This window comes from Fringilla coelebs, assembly GCF_963513975.1.
Source record: "Fringilla coelebs genome assembly, chromosome: 12".
NCBI lineage: Eukaryota > Metazoa > Chordata > Aves > Passeriformes > Fringillidae > Fringilla > Fringilla coelebs.
Genome location: NC_140038.1, coordinates 2,962,121 through 2,982,972, shown reverse-complemented (window position 1 = coordinate 2,982,972; position 20,852 = coordinate 2,962,121). Strand labels below are relative to the sequence as shown.

Here is a 20,852-nt window from a genome sequence, read left to right as displayed (position 1 = left end):
CTGGTACCTGTCTGGCCACTGGTGCTGCAGTGTGGTTCTTGCTGGGCAGCTGGCTCAGAAGAGTCTGCAGGAACCCTGGACTGGGTTTCCTTGGGCCTTGGGCATTACACACTCTGCACATCTCATTTGATAGTTGAGCAGTTCCAGTTTCTGGAGAACAGAATCAGGTACTGACAGCTGCCTCTGCACCCAGCTGGGGAAACAGAAGTTCCACTAGAGGGCACAAAGATCCTGATTTTTGTGCCTAAATCCAGGGTTTCTCAGCAAAACATTTTGATGAGAACTTCAGACCTAGATGAAGGTTAAATGTATGTATTTCTTGAGTAATGCTTAGTGCAGGAGAGAAAGGAGAGAACAATTCTAACTGAAGGAACAGCTTGAGAGTTACTACAGCAGATTCCAGTATCCTTAATCAAGATGGTGCCTAGTATTTGGCATACTGGCAATGAATGGATGCCTCCATTCAACAATATATAAAATTCTTAGGTATTTTATGTATTATTCATGGCTATATTTCAATTAGTCCAAGTATAAAATTCTGAGCTGTATTATTGTAACCTGAAATTTTCCAGCTCTGAGGCCTTCTCTGCTTTTTATTACCTTTTTTTTTTTTTTGTTTAAAGAAAGCTGGTCATTATAGGTCTAGGCAGTGTAGAGGAGGAAAGAGGAAAGCAGTTTTACTAACCAGAGCAATCTGCTTTGTGTATCCCTTTATTCAGCAAGCATAGTTAATGCCAACCTCACAACTAAAGCATTCAGTAACTTCTCAAGTTTTGAAATACTTGAGAAAAAAATTCCCAAGTTTCATACAGAAGTGAGCTCATATTCCAGGGAAGCTTTGTAATAGTCATAGTTACTTCTTTATCACCAGTTTCAATTTTTCAGTCAGTGAAGGTAACTCTAGTGAGAACACACTTGTGCTACTTAAAGTTATTACTTGTCATCTGTGAGGTCCTTAGATTATATATGTCTTGTCTGTGACCCTTCTTCTTTGACATAAAAGATTTTATTTATATCACCTTTGACCTAATAAAATTTCACCTTTAACCTTATGCACTTGACACCTCAGATAACTTACTCTTGATCTTTGACTCATTTTGTGTTCAGCCTCTTCAGTATATTAGGTAGCTGCCTGGAAAGAAAGCTTTTATAAAATTCTAATCTGATAATAGAATTTCTTTACTATTTCAAATCACGAGATTTGAAATACTTTAATTTTGTCCATATTGGTACCTCAGATTTAGGTGTCTCCTCAAGGCTTTGGAAACTGATTGAAGCAAATGATTGTGTAATTTTTCTTCACACAGTAAGGATTTTTCTTGGTTAATTTGACTGTAAACAAAAACTTAAAAACTTCTTAATGGTCATGGACACTGATTCCTCTGGGCCAGTTGGGTGGTTGATCTTGCCAGAAATAAAAAGAAGCTGCTGTATTCCAGGGGTTTTCTCTTTGCTGTAATGTCTATAAATTCTGTAATTTTAGAGACATTTTCAGAGGTAAAAGCAGACTTCATGTTGGAGCAATGTCCCACTGGTTTGGCATTAAGTGCTTATTGTGCTTAATTCCAGCATGTCTAGTGCAGGAGCTGACAGCTGGGATTAGACCATCAGGAAGGTGAATTCATTTGTGGATGTGAAACGTGCAAAGAAAGTAGTTCTGCTGTGAATGAAGATACAAAAATGAAAAAGCATGGAGTTCATTCTCAGATTGTGTGGCAGCTTTTGGGTTTTCTTCATTCTTCATTCTTCATTCTTTATTATTCTCCAGCTGAAACAGTTGTAGCTTTCTCTTACAGCAAACAGCCCTTGGTTTCCTAACAGTGGTTATCCTGTAAAAGCAAATTAAGTTCTGTTCCCATTGGTCGCTTCCTTTGTAACTTTGCTTTTCTCTGGCCTCTTGTAGCTGCATTAATTCACCTAGGTGGTAAAACTGGCAGCAGGCTGAAAGTCATCTTCAGTATATTTCTGAAGCTTTCAGAGCTCCCACTGGCCCACATCCTTTCAGCATTATCTCCAGTGCAGTAAGAGCTTGCTGCCTACATTATCTCTCTGCTTAAGTGCCTGGCTGCTTCCATCAAACTCTCAGCTTCTCCTGCTTTTGCAGTGCCATTTTCTGTGCTATTGATTTCCCGTCCCCTCTCTCAACATCCACCTTGCTTTTAGTTCAGCAGAGGATGTAAACAGTGTAAGCAATTTGCTTTCATTGACTTCACTGGAATCAATTAGTATGTTGGTAGTCCTGACTAATTGCTTTGCTGAATGAAAGCCTGTGTGGCACAAAGGCCTCGCTGAAAAGGTGCCTGCAAAAGCCACAGGACAGCACCTGGTGTTTCATTAGGCTGAGGAGTCTGCAAGGACCTCGTAGATGTTTTCTCCTACTTGTAGCTCCTCAGATTTTAGGAGCTACAGGCACTTTTTAGGCACTTTTATGCCCCTCTGCTTTCCCTTTTGCCTTTGTCTTTCTTGTCTCTCCTGGTTTGTTTGGAGAAATATACCCGAGGGCTCCCCTTGAACCATTGTCCCAGCTCTCTCTGTATCTCCTGCCCTTTAAATGCCATGGTTTAAAGGGACTTTCAGAATATAAATCATGTCATTCCATGTGGTCTATGAATGTTTCTAATAAATGAAAAGCTCTTCTAAAAACCAGATGCAGTAGATAACTTGGCAGGGTTTGGTTAATTTATATAAGGTGCATGCTACAATTTTATGTATTCCAAAGAAGGATGGAGGAATATTAATGAGCTGCTGTTTGCATATGTGAAAAATGTGCTTTTTCTTATCAGGAGAGAAAACTGATTCTTTTGTCATTATATAAAGGCAACAAAAGACTTCTAAGAGGTGCATTTAGATCAAATGAAAACATAATCCTGTGATGGAGCAGAGAGGTGATTGTTGTCTGAAGACTGACAGCGTTAAAATGTGGGGATTTATATAAAGTCCTGGTTGCTTGAGCCCACACACGTTCCTTTAAAAAAAGCTGCTGCCAGTGACTAAAGCTCCCTGTGAGTGTGGCTGCCCAGCTGGCTGGGGCTGCACTGGGGGCCTGTCCTGGCCCAGCTGTGCCCAGCTCTGATTTACAGAGTGCCTCCTGTGCTGGCAGCTGCCCCAGGTAAAGCCACGAGCCCTGGTGGGGGTGCTGGGAGCCAGCACAGGTGAGATTTGCAGCCAGCACCACCCACAGCCAGAGCTCCTGTTCACAGCACTTGGAAGTTCTGAAAGGTTTTCAGATTTTAGGAGCGAGGAGCTGTTTTCCTAGAGGTGTGTGCTGCTTCCATTATTTCTTGCAGAGGAAACTACTGAGGGAAAAAGATGTGGCAATAGCTTAATGTCTGACCCTTGTTGCTCTTCATCTGTATTTACAAGGATTTTTCTTGTCTAGACACATGGTGATGCCAGGATTTTGCTAATTTTCTTTTTGAATACACTATGTTTTCATTCTAAAATTATATATAATTTCATTCCATTAAATTGTATCTCACTGTTGTTTTGTTGCTTTAGCCTTTGCAGTATTGAAAAAATGCTTTTGTTTTCCTTTCTGAATCAGAATGTTTTCAAGTTCTTGTATTTAAATGAAGAGTAGTGTTTTATGAACTCCTTTGGTAGCCTGTTTAAAAGATACGATTAAGCAAAATGGAAAATAACAATACTAAGCAGGGTCACGTTTTTAGTTTCATCTAATAGAGGAGTTGGAGAGGTTTATACTTGTGGGTATGTGGCTGTTACAAACCATTATACACAATTAATAGTTCTCTTTTTTATTCTGGAACATTCAGATGTATGTTACATGTCTGCCTGTGTTCACAGGATCAGACTGGTTTGGGGTGGAAGGGATCTTAGAGCTCCTCCAGTGCCACCCCTGCCATGGCAGGGACACCTTCCACCCTCCCAGGCTGCTCCAAGCCCCCTCCAGCCTGGCCTGGGCCCCTTGCAGGATCCAGGGGCAGCCAGAGCGTGCTCAGTGCCCGGTGTGCCCAGCCTTGCTCTCACCCTGGTGTTTGCCCTTCCTCTCCTGCCATTAGGCTGCTCCATTATGGCCATTCCAGCTCAGGGAGGTGGCCCTGGCCCAGCTCTGGGGCTGCTGCAGCCATTTCTGGGCTGGATGGTGCTGCATGTGTTTTGGTCATATGTAGAACAATATTCCTGTTTGCTTTATCCACAGACTTCAGAGTAGATTCCATTTTTTTCTTGGCATCTAATTATAGTTCTCCAACAGTAGCCCATTTTTCTTCCCTGTTGCTCAGGGGAAACAATCTGTAAATCACTTGCAAACAAGAACTCCCCATCCCAGTAAAGCCTCAGGTTCTGGTTGAGTTGGCTTTACTCAATTCAGGTTTTTTTTTTTTTGAGGAAGGAAGGATGTCTTTTAGAGCAGAGTTGTGTGTTGCTAGAGGAGTGGAATTACTCCAGGCATCTGTGGTTCATTTTTGTTTATGGATATTTCATACCTCCTGGGTACCTGTGGTGCTTTCAGTCCAGGAGCTCTGGCCTTGTCATTCTGCTGTTAATAATTCTGTCCTGGAAGACATTGTCATGAAAATCAATGATTATAAAGTCTAATCCATGTTGCAGCTTGCAGAAGGTCTCTCAGTACCCCATACATCAGTTCTAGTTTTTTGTCTTTTGCAGAGCAATAGCTTCTTACCTTTAATTTATTATAAAGTATTGTTTTTCTTGGCAAAAGTGTCCGTGATTAATCGTTTCTTGGCTGTGCCTTTAATTGGGAGAGCTCACTGCCAGCAGCTGCACCCTTCCTATTTTTGGCTTGGGCATCTCCAATATCCACAGCCAGTAAAAGAAGCTGCTGCTGGCAGGCCCAGCTGCAGTGTGATCTCCCCCTTCCCCTCAGCTGTCCTTGCAGCCAGATGATAAAGTCAGAGCCTTCCAGCCTTCCTCCCTCATCTGCAGGGATGCTTTCCATGGCCAGGATGCAGAATTCTCATCACACAGAACAGACACCTTCCCTTCACCTTCTGTTCCCACATTTTGGAGTTACAAAATGGGGAACAAAGTGGGAATGGTATTAAAAATCTAAAGAATACTTAAAGCTCCTCTGAAGAATATTATTTGTTATTTATCTTAGTGGCAGACTGTTGTGTCGTTGAATCCATGGACAAGCAAGGTGACTGAAAGTGCAGTCACTATCAAACTGTTTTTCATTTGGCCATGCTGAAAAACAGGATTAGTCCCTCATGGAAAAAAAAACCTAAATCCCAGATGTCAAGGAAAACCTAGTTGTACAATGAAAGGTCACTCTTCAGTTTTGAATGAATAATAAAAGTTTTTTAGTGCTCTCAATTCATCTTCTAAAGTACAGTCTAGCACAGAAATGGGAATAATTAAAATCTTGATTTTGAGAAAATAATATTTGAAAATTCATTGCATTATAATCTGTTTCTTATACATATAGCACCTCTAGGAACATTTTTTAATTCATATCAATAGGGAATACCTTCCTTGTTATGATTCTTCCAATTTTGGAGTGGATCATCACTTGTGGTCCTATAATAGTATTTGATCTCTTTATGATGAAGAATTACTGATCATTTGTGTTTCGGGCTGTCATTGTTTAAAACTGAAGTGTGCTTGCTTTTGATATAATTCATAGTCTGCTTCAGCATCTGTTTTCCATATTAAATACTGTCCTAGATTGTGAGGAAAAAATAAAATAGTGAGGAATTCTATTGAAACATGTAGTAAAATCATGAACAAATATTCCTGTGGCTGTGTGATTTAGAAGTGAACCCTAAAAAACCCTTCAAAATTTGGCAAATATATCCCTCAAGTGATTATATCCACAAGTAAGAAACCATTATTCCTGACATTGGTAATAAATAGTGAAAACACTTTTTAATGATTTTCTGCACTTACAGGATATTGTTTGTTTTGAAACAGGTAGAGATGTAAATCCAAAAGATATATGTAGGCTTCAGAATAGTTACCTATTGATTTGCTAGAATATATTCCTTATGGACATTACCTTTATGGAAAATATTCAGTTTGATATATGTATTTTCTATATTAAAATGGTAAATGAATGACAGCTATTATTATGTGATATAAGCTACTACAAGTATTTCTATATAGTCTTCCTCATGTTTATATTTTAGTGCTGATGTGAGAGGGCAAGTAATAACAAGTGTTTGGAAGTTCTGAAGACTCAGTTTCGATAAATAGCTGGAGACAGATGTTTTTCAAGTTGTCTTGGTCTGCAGAACTGGGTTAGAACACTTACAAGAATGCCTTTTCTTTCAGAACTTGGGGATTCAAGGTTGGAAAGAATGCAAAAATAACAGAGTAGCCAGCCTTACAGTATTTTGGCATTTCTGTTTCAGTTCTGGCCAGAATCCAGAAATATAGAAGGGAATGAAAATGAAAAAATAACAGAGGGGGAAAAAACCTACAAACTCTTGAGATTCAGCAAGGTAATTTTGGCTTGGTTTTTTTGGGTGAAGGTTTTTCAGATCAGTGGCTCGGTGAGTTTGTGAATGATGGAGCACAGGTCAGCAGCCCTGGGTGGCCGTGGCACTGCCAGGCCTTGCCCTACCCCTGCTGGACCAGGATCCCCCTGCAGAGCTGCCCCCTGAGCTTGGGGCAGGTGCCAGCAGCTCCCTGCTCCCCTGGAACCCTGCTGCTCCTGCCTTCTCCTGCTCCAGGGATCCCAGAGCCTCCTGTCCCTGCCTGTGCTTAGGGAGGCCAGGGATAAATAGCACAGAGCATCTGCAGCTGGGGCTGCCCTGCTCCAGCACAGCCAAAACACTGTAAGGCTGGTTATTCTGTTCTTTTTGTATTCTTTCTTGGCTTTGCTGCAGGCATGCCCCAGGCAGAACTCATAAAAAGGCAACACTTACTTAAAAAGAAAGGAACAGGAAATAAGTATTTGTGTTATGGTTACCTTTAATTTTAGAAGGAGGGAATTTTGTTAGGAAGAATTCTCTTTGGCACACTTCACAATTTAATAAAGTTCCTATTAATATTTTCTGAGTAGTGAAATGAAGAATAACTTCTATGTAATGCAGAGAGCCAAGTGTCACAGTGAAAAAAATGGGGTAGGAACATAATTTTGCAGTTGTGTTCTGGTTTGATAAATACATATCCAAGGTTTCACCTGCCAGGGACAGATCCATTGGTGCTCTTGCTGTAATCAGGGCACTAAATGGGGAGAGCTGCTGAAGAATATTGTGAATGTCTGTTGGATGAAGAGGATGTCAGTTGGGCAATTTCTTGTGCAGCTGTTGTATTTTGTACAGATTACTGAGGTTCAGAATCCAGTTTAAGCTATGATTTTCCTCATCCAAGCAGAAGTGGACCCTGCTCAGCTATATAGCATTTCAGCATTCTGTAGCATTTGCTGCACTGTCTGTGGAAAACTTTGCAATGATGTTTGTTCTGGAGTCTGAAAAAAATTACTTTTATTTCAGGGGATATTGATTATAATGCTGTTATCCTTGTAGTGTAAACATGTCATATAAGAAACAGAGAAAACATTGGTTATAAGAAGTGCTTAGTCAACTAAAATTATCAACTTTAAGATATCAGACTAACAGGGTAGATTTTCTGGTTCAGGCAGTTGAAGGGGACTAGGCAATAACCAGCAAGAATGTGACTTCAGGGCTGACCTTATTAGCTTTAGCTTTAATGCTTTTGGCAACCCAGTTTCTCATGTAGTTTGTAGATGAGGCCCATCTGTTGCATTTGGAAAGCTTCAGGATTTTCAATGACTTGACCAAAAGTGAGAACAGTTGAGAATGGAGGGAGAAGGAAGGAATAGCAAAGACATTTTTTGTAAATAATCTAATTTCTGTCTGCTTTGTGGCGACTGCAGTTTTACATGGGCAATAATATTAGCCTTTATCACCTTGTTTGTAAATAAAGTATTTATTATTTATTTACAACAAAGTATTTATAAACTTTTACAGAAATTTATGTCAGTTGTTCTTAAAATTACTTCAGTGTTCTGTAAAAACTTAAATAACAACATGTGTTATTTATAATTAATAACAACAAAATGCCATTAAATATCCCATGGTGGATGTTTACTACCTTGCTTCTACTTCATGGCTTTTTCAGCTGGAGGCTGAGGGTCTCCCCCTGAGACAGGTACAGGATACTTCGGGATTTTTAGCTTTGGAGAATGCATGGCACTAACACAGGAGAGAAGGGTCTGAAGGGTCACTGAGCCATCATTGCATGAGCAGAGAGGAGCATACCCAGGTGACCATGAAGAAATCCATGTCAGCATTCAGTTCTTGTTTCTGTATCTGTGCCCCAGCACAGAGCAGTGCCTGCTCTTTGTGGCACAGATTCTGTCACCTTCACAGGAGCTGAGCCCTTACTTTGTGATGTTGCTGATCTCAGCTGTGCAGCTCAGAGGATGAGTATCAAGTATGAAAAATGATGGCAGAAGTCTGATACAGAATGACCATCGTTGCTGGCTCTGGTTTAATCCTGAGATCAAAAGTGTTCTGTTAGGACAGAACTAGCAAAATTAGTCTATTGTACATAAGCCTTTAAAACAGAGCTTCAGAGAAATTGCACAGCTGAAATGGATATAGCTGAAACTAAAACTGCACTGAAAAGTTTTGGTAGGCTGAATACAGATCATAATGACAGCAGCCTCCCTTAAAAAAGAGCCTCTAGTTGTAATGTTTTGCATTTATGATGGCCTAAATTCTCCAGAGATCTGATGGTTTCCCAGTATCTGGGGGTTTGGGGCCAGAATGTGCTCAGCCTAGCACAGCACCAGACCAGTGATGACCCCTCAGGTTGCCATAAGAAGAAACCCAGAGTGCTTTTAGGGAGAGGATAAATTAATTTAATCTCAGAAATTCCCATTGCACTTAGCATTCACTTATATAAAAATAATAATTACAAAGAAGTGAAAGGCTTTAGGAAGAAGTGTCCAGATTACCCTGTTATCCTGCATAACATTTATTAGAAATACACCCACCTCAAACTGATGAGTTTCATTCTTATTTAAATAAAAGGATGGCAAAAGTTTGCTTTGAAAACACTGCACTGGCCTTACTCCCTTTTATGCTCTGATGGTTGTTATTTTTGTGGGTAACCTGCCCAACTATGGCTGTGTGGGTAAAATTACTCATGAGTTTAATTGTTTAAAGGATTGGGCTTCCTGTACTTCAGTGTGACTCAGTGATTCTAAAACCTCAGTGTTTTCAGGTAACTGGTGGGAGCTCAATGAAACACACTGATAATTATTTTTCCCCTGCTCTGGAGGGTGATGTAGCAGCAGTTCTCCTCAGGTGCCAGTTGTCACCCAATCCCAAGCTATTTGTTATTCTTGTTTCACACCTGAATGGTGTGCTGATAATCCCAAGCTTTGATCTGTACCTTCAGAGGGAGATTGTTTTTGTGACACCAGGTATTATTACTCTGGCCTGACTTTAATGAGCTGTGTGGATGAAGTCTGATATTAATCCAGGCTGCCCGCGTGAAAGCTGAGAACGCTGAGAACCACGGTGCACAGAGGTGCTCGAGTTCCTGTGAACAAATGTGTGCAACCATCATGGGGCTCTCCTGGCCCCACAGCCTGGGCCATCAATGTGCTTCTTGAACCCTACAGTTCTCTTCAAGTCAGCAGCTAATCACAGATAAGATGATGAAAAAAGAGATGAGTGTCTGTGCAGGGGGTGCAGAGCTTTGTGTCCTTGCTTTGTGCCCAGCACTAGTGTGACCCCACGGTCACAGCTGCCCTGCTGTGGCTGCACAGCAGCCTGGCTGCCCTGGTGTGCTGGGGTGGCCATCTCAGAGTGCAGTGGGAACTTTATTTGGAGCAGTGACAGTTTGAAGATGTGATAAAGCAGAATGCCAGCTGCACTGCTGAAGGAAGATGCAGAAGCACAGCAGCAGCCCTGGTTAGTTTTGTGTGTTACTTGTGCTGCAGCCCAGTGCAGACACCTGAGCTGGGCTCCTGGAGGTGCTGGCTGTACCCTTTGGAAAGCAGGGATTCATCCCAAATCCCATGGAAATCATTCATAAATACCTTGCTCAGTAGATGTCACAGGTAGCAAAGCAGCAGTGTCATGGTCTGCTCTGAGGAAGCCTTTCCTTTTCTTAACGTTGTCAAACTCCAACCCACCTGTTTCCTGTGCAGTTTGAACCTGGATACCCAGTTTAAAAAAAAAAAAACAACTAGGTAAAAAAACAAGAAGGTATTTTCAAGTGGGTGTTGAGGGATACATCTCTTTGATGAGACAGAATTGAGCTGCAGGTTCATAACCAGGACAAGGATGGTTCATCCTGCACTGAGCAGCTTGGTGGAGAGCTAACTCATGGCAGTGATGCTCCAAGGGCACAGCCTCTGGAGGTACCCTGAGAAGGTTTTCTTTTAAGCCCTTCTTGCTAAAACTAAATGGAGAATATTAAGGGCAGGGAAAATGCCTACAAAAGCTGATTAAATTACCTTACAAGCAAATACAGCAATCTGTGGCAATGTGTATGGTTTGAACAACTTCCATTGAGGAAGACTTTTCAGGTGTGCTGGGACTTATCCAAGGTAGGCAGAGGAGCAAAGGGAAAATCAACATTACCTTTAGAATTTGCTTAGAGGATAATGCTGGATTTCTTATGTCCAGTACTCATTCAGTAGAATTAGATCTACTAATTCAGTATTCATTTTGCATTCCTGTGATTTAAAGTGGATATTTCATTTACTGTTTCCACCAGATATATATTCCTAGGTTATACCATGCAGCATTGCTTTCCAAAAACTAAATGCTCTTTTTCCAGGAAATTTCACTGAGATTTATTTTGTTTTCAGCAGGCCCAGTATTTTCCTGAATCAATGAAAGAACATATAGGTTGTTTTTTGGAAAATACTGCCTATAAATTTTTTTAGCACATCACTTTTTACTTTGAATTTTATGGGTACTTACCAAAAGGGAAAGAATAGCCTCCTCTGATTGTGGCCATAATAATATTCAAGGATAAATCATCCCAATAAGCCTTGGTGACCTGTACTTCGTAATAAGTTTGGTATTTTGTAAGAAAACAGACACAAACCAGTATATTAAAAATTGTGTAAATTGGTCTAATAACTGGCATTGAACTGGTTGTTTAGCATTTCTTCTGTGGGGAACTGAAATTTTACCAATATTTTACCTAAATTCAAATTTTTTAATGTGAGTGGCAAAGTAATAGTCCTATTAATAAATAGTAACCTTCTAAGTAGTGAATAATAAAATATATTTCCATATACTTTAATGAAGATTAAGACATATTTAGATTTTGATGAAGAATTAATATAAAAACCAAAATTAGCTTACTTCATGTAATGAGTTATGTTGGTAGGGCAGGTTTTCTGTAGCTGTAAAAGGCAGCTTGGAGGAGAGAGAGGATGTCAGCTGGGAGTCCATACTTGTTAGGTAACAATTTCTTGGAAAGAAGGCACACTATTTATTGTTCTTCTTTTAATAATTTTTCTTCCTTTTTAGAAAATGCACAGCTTGTTCTCTCCAGTGTGAAATAATCTTTTTCCCAAGATTTTTTTTAAAATTTGGCTTCATTTTCATAACCTTCAGTTAAATATTCACCACTGTTCTTTTTCCTGGGAAGATAATCTGTGATCTCCATCACATACTATACCATTAAATATTATTCCACTATTTTCTGCAGGAGCACCTGTCATTAAAAAAGTACATTGTGGACATTGTGATTGAGAGTTCTGTTCCTGTGGAACCATTAAAAGATGGAGAGGAGAAACAGAAAATTAAAAAGAAAGCCAAAAAGCTGAAGGCACGGATGAACTCCAGGTAGTACCAATTTATTTTTATTTTTATTTTTTTCTGAGTTTTCTTCTAAACTTTACCTTCTGTCTTTTAGTGTGAGTGCAGTGGAAGCCTGAAAAAAATGTAAAATTATTTGCTTTGGGAGTGTCTTGAAAATAACACTGATGAGCCTAATTTATGGCCACTTTCTCTGATTGAGAAAGAAAACTGAATATCGATCTGGAGCCCTTGGTTTCACCTGTTAAGAGCTTTTCTCATAATTGGATGCCAGTGCCCTGCCAAAACTGTAGCCTCTTCTAGCATACAATAGCATGTTTAAATTTGTGTAAACCATGCCTATTTTTCTTTCTAGCTATTGATTTTTAAATGAAGTATCAAAGAAAATCAATAGTAATCAACAAATAGAAGTCAGCCTGCCGTAGTGTCAAATCCCATGACTAAATTTAATCATTTTTTTTGCCTGTCACAACAAGAAGAAAGTTAAAAATATCTTCAAGTGGAAAGTGAGTTGTCAGACGTGCAATTTGTTCTTAGTGTAAAAAGTGACATCTGCAAATCAGTGTGATGTGCAGGACATCATTATGTCATGAGCTGGCAGTGTCACTCTTAGTGGCTGAATGGTCCCAGCTCAGTTTAATGCTCAGCTGAATATTGTAGCATATTTTTGCATTTCTCTCTAAAAATACTTCTCCACCTAGGTAGTGCTACACATTTTCCCTGCCTTTTTAAGCAGGGAGGGTTTCACATAAGAGAAAAAGCATGCAGAGATTTTTAGAGCTACAGTAAAGTGAGATATTTCATTAACTCCTAGCATGTCCAGGTCGGCTGTTGTCTGTCTCTGCCCAGACATGCGTGAGATGGTTCGTTCAAAACTGGGCTTCAAAGGACGAGGCTGGACTCTCTGATTTTTGGTCTTCAAGGTTGTTTATTATTTCTTATCTACAAAGTTTTCTCTCTGCCCAGCCGGGGTCTGACCAGCAAGGCAGCCAAAGGCACTCTGACCGCCCACGGGGTGGCCGTGTCTTTTTCTAGTAAAAACTACGTATAACATATTTACCTTTTATTCCCAATACCTTTCACCCTTATTAACAAGTGCACCTTCACCAAGAACCAGTCCACAAGTGCCAACATCACACAGAAAATGGATGACAAGAAGAAGGAAGAAGAACTACGAGATAGGCTTAAATTCTTCCATCTTGTCTCCATAACAACCTTAAAACCTGCATTTCACCTTGCAAATATACTGGTTTTACACCATTTAAACCCCAGTGATTCTCATATCCTCATACACAGGTGGCACATCCCTAGAGGGATCAAAGTCAAGCCACTAGGCTCTTTTGGCAACATTCCAAGACCTCCGAGCCCTGCAAGGGTTCTCTCAGTAGCTCTGGGCATCCGGAGCGATGTGCTGAGTTCCCACACTAGCAGGCACATCAGCCTTCAAAACCACAAGACTCTCAGAGTGTATTATTGTTTCTGACTGCTCTCCTCTTTGGATGAGCAGATCCACTAGCTGAATATCACAGTTGGAACTGGATGATGTTCTTCAGCTTTCTGGATGCTCAGGATGCAGAGTTATTCATATGACCTGTTGATTTAATGCAGTTTCTCGCTCCAGTTTTAATTATTTCTCCAGGGTGGCTTCTGTTGAATTTAGTCAAAGATTTGTCAGACCTTGGAATGCCACTTGACATAATAATTTATTGTTGGCACAAATAGGAGAAAAACTTTTTCAGAACATTTTGAGTTTGTATGTGTCAGACTGCTGTGTGAGTCAGCATATTTGTCATCAAAAATTGTGATTAAAACAGTAATAAAGGGCCATCATTTTACAATGGTGATGTACTATTGAAAAATACAGTGAAAGTTTCAAAATCTAAGTTATATTGAGGAGCTGTAAAGTTCATGTTCATTAAGCTTGGTTTTACTTTTAAAGGGTGGCTCGAGTTTTCAATGGCTTTGCTGTCCTTGAAGATAACCCAGAGTTAAATAGAAGATTTTCTGATGTTAACACAAAAGATTACTAATAAAAATGTCCAGTAGCAACATAAAGCAGAGGTATTTTGATGTTGCTGATTTAGAGTTTCATAGGTGTTAGCAGATTATCTACACACCATGGTTTAGTACATTATTTGCAGCTCTTTTCTAGGAAAATAAATAGTTACAACAAATGCCCTTATGCTTGAAATGTCACATTCATTTCAGTTTCTAGGAAGCTGTGATATTTTAAACTGAGAAAGAAATAATAACTGCAACCAAATAGGTTCCTGTTAACACTCCTGAGTTTCCAAGTCTTGAATCACTCTTGCAGTATCAAAGCAATGAAGGGCAGAGGTGAATGAGGGGACAAATGGTGATCAGTGAGATATTAGATGTGTTGAGAAGTTTCACTAGTCTTATTAATTATATTTATAACCCTCAGCCATTTAACTGGTGCTATCAGTGACAGCTGATATATAGATAAGTAAATGATCTCAGGTTATCATGTGTGTGCTGCTGGCAGGAGGATGTTTGGATAGTGACACAGGAAAAGCAGGGTTGGTGAAAGCTGAATGGAAGCATCAGAGGTGTTGCTTAGAGAGGTGTGCTTAGCAGGTACTCGGTCCAGGCTTTGCAGGGGACTTAAAGCATTCCAGCCATGTACATTTAGTAACTGGGGTTTGGGGTGATAATTCAGGCTTGACTGACTTGTCTGTACAGAAGCTGAAATGTGTTGTTTCTGGTGAAGAAGGCAAAAGGTTAATAAAGGAATTTCACCTTCATGTTTAATACTAAATTCAGCTGTGATTAATGGTTTTATTAATGACCCACAAATCAGAGCTGGTGGTGATGTAACAATATTTACATGGGGCTTAAGCTGGAATGGCGAAGCAAACGAAAGGAAAATCTGAGTAGCTTTGGGAGACTTGAGCCATTTGGGGGGACAGAAAATATATAGAAAGGTTTAATATATGTATCTGAGAGAAATGCATCTGCATCACTGCAGTGCCTGGATTAGTTTTGCTTTACATGTGTGTTGTTAGAAATGGGGTGCAGGATTGGTGCTGGGGGTCTTGCCTTGCTCCAGGAACAACTCAGGGATTTCACCTGTTGGCACAGGCTGGCTGGAGTGAAAACAAGCAGTGGGAAAAGGTCTCCTCTCCCTCTTCCTGCTTTTTGGCACATGGCCAGTGTAAACAATGCTTTTAAGGGACTAAAGAGGTCGTGTTTCTCTTTCCAGCAGTAAAGGAGTCCTTGGTGGAGGTGTTTCTGTGCTGCTCGCCTAACATTCATTATGTTACACTACAGTCAGAAGTTACATAAAAAATGCTTCTGTGCCTGCAAATGCTACCAATTATTTGTATGTTAATTGTCATCTCTCATGTACCAATCTGGTCTGCACTACATGTCTAAGTAATTTCTAATTTATATAATAATATTATTTATTTTTTCACAATATATAGAATTATTTCACTAATCATTTTACAATATGCAGTAGATGACTACAGTTGTATATATCACTTGTGAAATTTTCTACCATTTGAAAAGTCAACTTAAATACACCTTTTGTGTACTGGTGTTATTTTAAAGTAGTGGTGTTAATCATAAATTGTTAGTGGCCAATGGCCAGTAGTCAAGCACCAGTGGATTATGGATTATGACAGGGCAGCACTGACAGAAATGCTGTGCTTTACTGTGAAGCAGAAAAACCCAAAGGTTTGAACTTGCTTGCTGCTCTTACATCCTGGACACTTTAGACAATAGTCAATAATAATGAATATTTTCTCCTCCAGGGCAAAGGAATATGAGAGCTTGATGGAAGCAAAAAATGCTGTGTCTGACTCACCATTTAAAGCCAAGTAAGCATTTATCTCTATATATTTTAGACATATGCTTTTTTCCCCTGTCTGTCACAGAAATGCCCCTGAAATTTCCTGCAGAGCAGGTGTGGAATTTGCCCCAATTTGGGGCATGTTGCCATCCTGAGTTACAGATCAGTCCCTGATACAAAAGGTCAGGCTTCAATAAATGCAATAAAGACAATTAATATGTCTTTTTTTCTGAAGACTGTTTATCTTAACCTGTATATCATACTTCTATATCATCCTGCAATGGTAAAGAGAACATACACTTATATTTTTCTTACCTGCAAACAAGAAAGTTCCAGTCTTGTACTTTAATACTGATGGGTGAAAATTCAGCTGCAATTCTGGGATTGGAAATCTTATATTTGACCTCCATTTGGTCAGAAACAAAGGTTCTTGTGGTGGAGACACAGATGTTTTAATGCACAGGTGTCATAGGCTGACATTGGGCTTTTTAAAGAATAGGCCTTTTTACTGTTAAGGATAAAGCACAGATGAAAACAGCTGGGTGATAAGATGAAAATAAGATCTGTGATCCTTGACAAATTCCTTCTGCTTAGTTTGAAAGTAAAAAATTGCTCGGCTTTTGTTTTCTGATTCCATTGAAACCAGTTGGGAAACGATGCAAAATATTTGGATTTCCAAAATGATTTTGATAAGTTCTATTACCTAAGATTTTAAAAGAAACTATACAGCTGTAGTTTAAGTGCAAAACAGTTAAGAAATTGAAAAGAAGTGGAGTTTCATCAGTCCTTGGCAGGACAGGGAGGATGCCAGTAGAGTCCTGCAGTTCTGTGATGTTCAACATGTTCTCAAATGACTTGGAAAAAGTGGGCCAGCAGTGAGGGGACAGTGCAATGGTTATGCAGAGATTCAGGACAGTAGAGACAAGAATTGGTGCTGAATGATCATTTTGAAGAGAGTGAGTGAGCAGGCAGTAAAATGGCAGGGGAAATCTAGTGTATATTGAGTGCTACCCAATGGAGAGGGAAGACAGAACTCAGTTATATCTTCACATAAAAGTGGGGACCTTGAGTTAGCAGATGGGATAGGTAATTCCTGGAAAATACCAGCTCAGTACTCAGCAGCTCATAAAAATCCTTCAGTAAAATCACTTAGAAACAAGCAAAACCAGACCAAAATCATATCATCAGGTACAAATACCTGGGTCATTGACATCTTTTGAATAGGATGTGAAGTTCTTTGTCTCTGAACAGATAAGCTAAAGATTCAGAGACAGCAGAAAGGGAAATGTGTAATGATTTCAGGGATGTCTCATGTATCAGGAAATAAGTAAACTAGTGCTACTCCTGGAGGAAAAGGTGATGATGGGAAGAAGTTCTTCTGGGGTTGTGTTCTAGAGATCTACAGTGTCACACATGGCATGGCAAAGGTGGATGGTGAGTGCTTGCTGTCTCCTTGGTACCGGGTCGAGGGAGCACAGGGGAAAGCTGGAGCCAGGTTCCAGAGAAACCAGACCCAATGTTCTTAATGCAGCATGCAGGGAGATGTGGGAACTCCCAGAGGGTTCCCAAGGTGCTCACTGACAGCTTCCCTGCATTACTGCAGCTCCAGGAAAGCACAGCCAGCCCAGGAGACTCCTAAGCCAGGAGTGGGGAAACAAACAGATTAGTAAAGAGGATTATGCAGCCTGGGCTGTTCTTAGTGTTCCTGAGACATCCACTCCCAGTGGGCAGATGGGGGCTGTGCCTTACTGGGAGCTGGGATCAGGGAGTCTGTACCATCACTCAAGGGGCTCTGGGGTCTCCAGAGCTGGAGTCAAAAACCCTCATCCTGAAGTTGCAACAACTTTCAGATTGGGGATGTTTGTCTTCAGACTGAGGTAATAACCTGTACCAGATCCTGTCTGTTTTGTCTTGTTTCCATCACTCATAAACTGCTGAGGAAGGTGGCATTTTGTACAAGTTGCTGGTGGTTAAGCAGTCCAGATCCTTGCAGTTAGACCTCCTTGATGTCCATGCAAGCAGCCTGTATGCAAGTATATTTTACATAGGCTTTTCAAAAGCTTGAAAACTGCTGCTGAATCTTAGATGTATTTTGAAATAATAAAAATCCATCACTGAGGTCTGACACAAGAAAATGACCCATCTCCAGCAGATGGCACACCTGCATAAACACTTGGGAAAGAGTTGGCTTCGTTTCTTGGCCATCAGCACTTCCGTTTGCAGGATGAGTTTCATGGCATATTTAGACTTCAGATCTGTTGCTTCTGAGTTTTGCTTTTCTTTGCTGCTAGAAAATAAAAAATTAGTTCTAGTCATCAGCAAGTAGAAATGTCTGCATTTGACTCTGAAGATATTAATAAGCTCTTGTGTCTCTGTTAAATTCTGAGATGATCAGTGATGTAACTTGGTCAGATCTGTCTCAGTTGTAGCACTAGGGAAACTCAGATTTTAAATTTTTTTTAAATGTTTTCAAATCTTTTGACTGATCCTGAATTTACAGTTTTCATTTTTCTTTATGTAATTAATTGCTCATTCGCTTTCAGGCAGAATGTTCAGTTCCATCTGCTCTTTCAGTTTCTTCCTTTATTGCCTCCAGTGCCCTTTCAGGTGTGAGCTAGTGATGGCCCCTGTAGCTCACTTCCATCACAGTCTGGGAGGTCTTTTTGCAGTCTTTGTGTAAAAACCTAGAGATCTGTCAGCTGCTTACATCTACATTTAAAAAATATAGTTTTCAGGAACCATAGTTATTGTTATTTCCAAAATTACACAACTTGTTACCTGCTATGAGGGCTTAAATATTTGTGAGCTTCTTTGAAATCAAGCAGATAAAAATGGGAGCTCAAGACTGAACTGGCTTTTTAAGTAGAGGAGCGTCTGTGAGTCAGCCAGAAACCCATTTATTTCTGTTAAAATGTGTTTTCTTTGCACATCACATATTAGAAAATGGAAGAAGAATAGGGAAGTATTATCTCTTTCTGTAAGAGAGAGGATGAGAGGGCAAGAAATTTAATGAGGAAGAGTTTTAGCTTAGACTGTATCTATTAACATGGCACAACCAAGTCTTAATATAGAGAAAAATAACAGGAAAACACAGAACTAAGTAGGGGATCCTACTTCAGCAAGGCTAGGAGGAAGAGGAGTCAGCACAAAGAAACAAACAGCAGTAGGTGTGAAGGAAGCACTGTTACCTTGGGAAGCTGTGTGGGCTCTCAGAGGACACCGTGTGCCAGGGATACTGTGCCTGTACCTGGCTGGGTGCAAGCTGCTGCCAGCTGGGAGTCTGCACAGCTCTCAGGAGAGCTGCACAGTTACTGAGAAAAGTCCTACCACAGAACAAGGGGGTGAAAATAAAACCTCTGAATGCTAAATGCAATCCTTGGGTCAAAACAAAACAATCTATACAGCTGTAGTTTAAGTGTTAATGGCCACCGTGGGAAGAGGTTTTGTCTTTCCCAAGGGAAGGTTTGAGGTACTCAGGTTGGAGTGGAAGTGCACCAATGAACAGAAAATATCTTTTGACTTAGTGGGCTGTGGAGCTTAAAAATGGAGAAGCTCCTTTTTAAAATCTGTTTAAAGTGGGACACTATTGGTAGGTTTATTTATTTGCTTAACAGAAGCAATGTGGTTTAGAATTAAATTCTTTTATACTTCCTTTCTTATGTCACATTTCTTTATCCACTCCTCTACCCCCAAACTGAGAGTGTCTTCACAACCAGAACCACTTATGGAATGCAAGTTCTTATCTGATTTTAGTTCCTAGTCATGTTGTCAGTTGTTACAGAAGAAAGACACAAACCAGAGTTAGTCTTTGGCAGGTAAAAAGCCTTTTTAGATCACCTTTAAGATTAGGCCACTTTAATATTATGAGACCACTGATTTGCTGATGCAACTGATAGACTTTTCAGTGGTTCTTTTTAGGTGGTTTGCAGATTTATAAAACTCTGTGCACTGAGGAAGCCCTGATCCAAGTGCTTTCTAAGCTCTATTCTGGTACCACAGGAACAGCAATGAGCAGACAGGCTTTATCCTGCTGTGATAGACAGCCCTGATTCATGGCTGGGACTGTCAGTGACTCTAAGGAGTTCTTCCACAGAAATGACTTCTGAAAGATGGCTGGCACAGTTGTGTTTTTAGTATCTGTTAAAAAATTGTGTGCATTAGGGAGAGGGGCGGGATAATTCCAAATGTTGCCTTGTTGGGTCAGTATTTTGGTCTCTGAACTGTTTCACGTGCCAAGAGGGACATTCAAGGAAAGGACTGTGGACATTGTCACCTGGAGAAGCCAGGTGATGCTCCCTGCCTTTCTCGAGTGCATTTGCTGGTTGGTCCCTGGTGACACTTAGGTAATTTGGTAGGTGCTGGTGGACTCTTGGTGGGTTTGTGGTATTAATTCATGTTCTCTGGGAACTGATCTGAGCAATTATTTAGTGTCCAGGGTACTGGAATAACGTGGCAAAAAAACATGTGTCAGGTGTCCATTAGAGCATTCTCAGGTGTCCATCAGAGCACCTTTTGAAAAGAGAAGGAAAACATTTTCACAAAGTTAGAGGGTTATTTACATCTATTTAATATTTTCTAATGCAGAGGCAAGACCATGTATTTCAGTGTTAAATATCCAGGTAGCAAAGTATAATTGTCATCCTTCAGCAGGGAAGCTAAAGTAATGAAAGACTGCCCTGTGCCTGAGGGGACTTAGCAGGTTTCAGGGGGAGAAGTTTTGTTCTGACATTTTAACTAGTCTCTCCTCACATAACAAGGAATTGTTTTAATGTATTCTTTTTATTTACCTTTTGTTTTTAACTGTAAAGGAATACTTCAGGTAGTATGGATATTGGAATCACTGTTATCCTGGAAACAGACTGCAGCACAAAAAGAAGAGGTAGAAAAAGAAATATTTCCTGTGACAGTCTGCTGCAGAGGAGATGGGAATGCAGTGTGAAGTTTGTTCTTTCAGAAGCCCAAAGCTAAATGCCTTTAGCTGATACAGTACTTTCTTTCCTTCATTCCAATACATCAGTGTATTCACAGGATAAACTCACCTTGTAGGTTTTCCTGGAGTAGAAGGCCTAGAGTCCAGTTAGGCCAGTTATGAGATGTTATACCAAAATACTGATTACTGAGGAAAAAAAACCAGGCAATCTCTGAAACTGGAAGTACTTGTACAAAATTTAATTTCCAAAATGTTGTGGAAACTGTAGAGGAGCTAGAGTGTAAATAAAATAAAATTCAGGTAAACTTTAAAACAAGATAAATAATGGGTATGATTGGGCAGGCAACCTCTTCAGAAAATAGCTAAA

General features: G+C 40.1%; 1 protein-coding gene across 1 annotated transcript in view; it reads left to right on the top strand.

Moving 5' to 3' along the window:
• The window catches only part of SCAPER (S-phase cyclin A associated protein in the ER), a 137,540-nt gene that overhangs the window by 44,978 nt on the left and 71,710 nt on the right, over positions 1-20,852 (top strand). The window contains exons 21-22 of the mRNA XM_084213515.1: positions 11,632-11,768; positions 15,518-15,583. Coding sequence (XP_084069641.1) covers positions 11,632-11,768; positions 15,518-15,583 — 203 coding nt within the window. The remainder of the gene's footprint in view (positions 1-11,631; positions 11,769-15,517; positions 15,584-20,852) is intronic.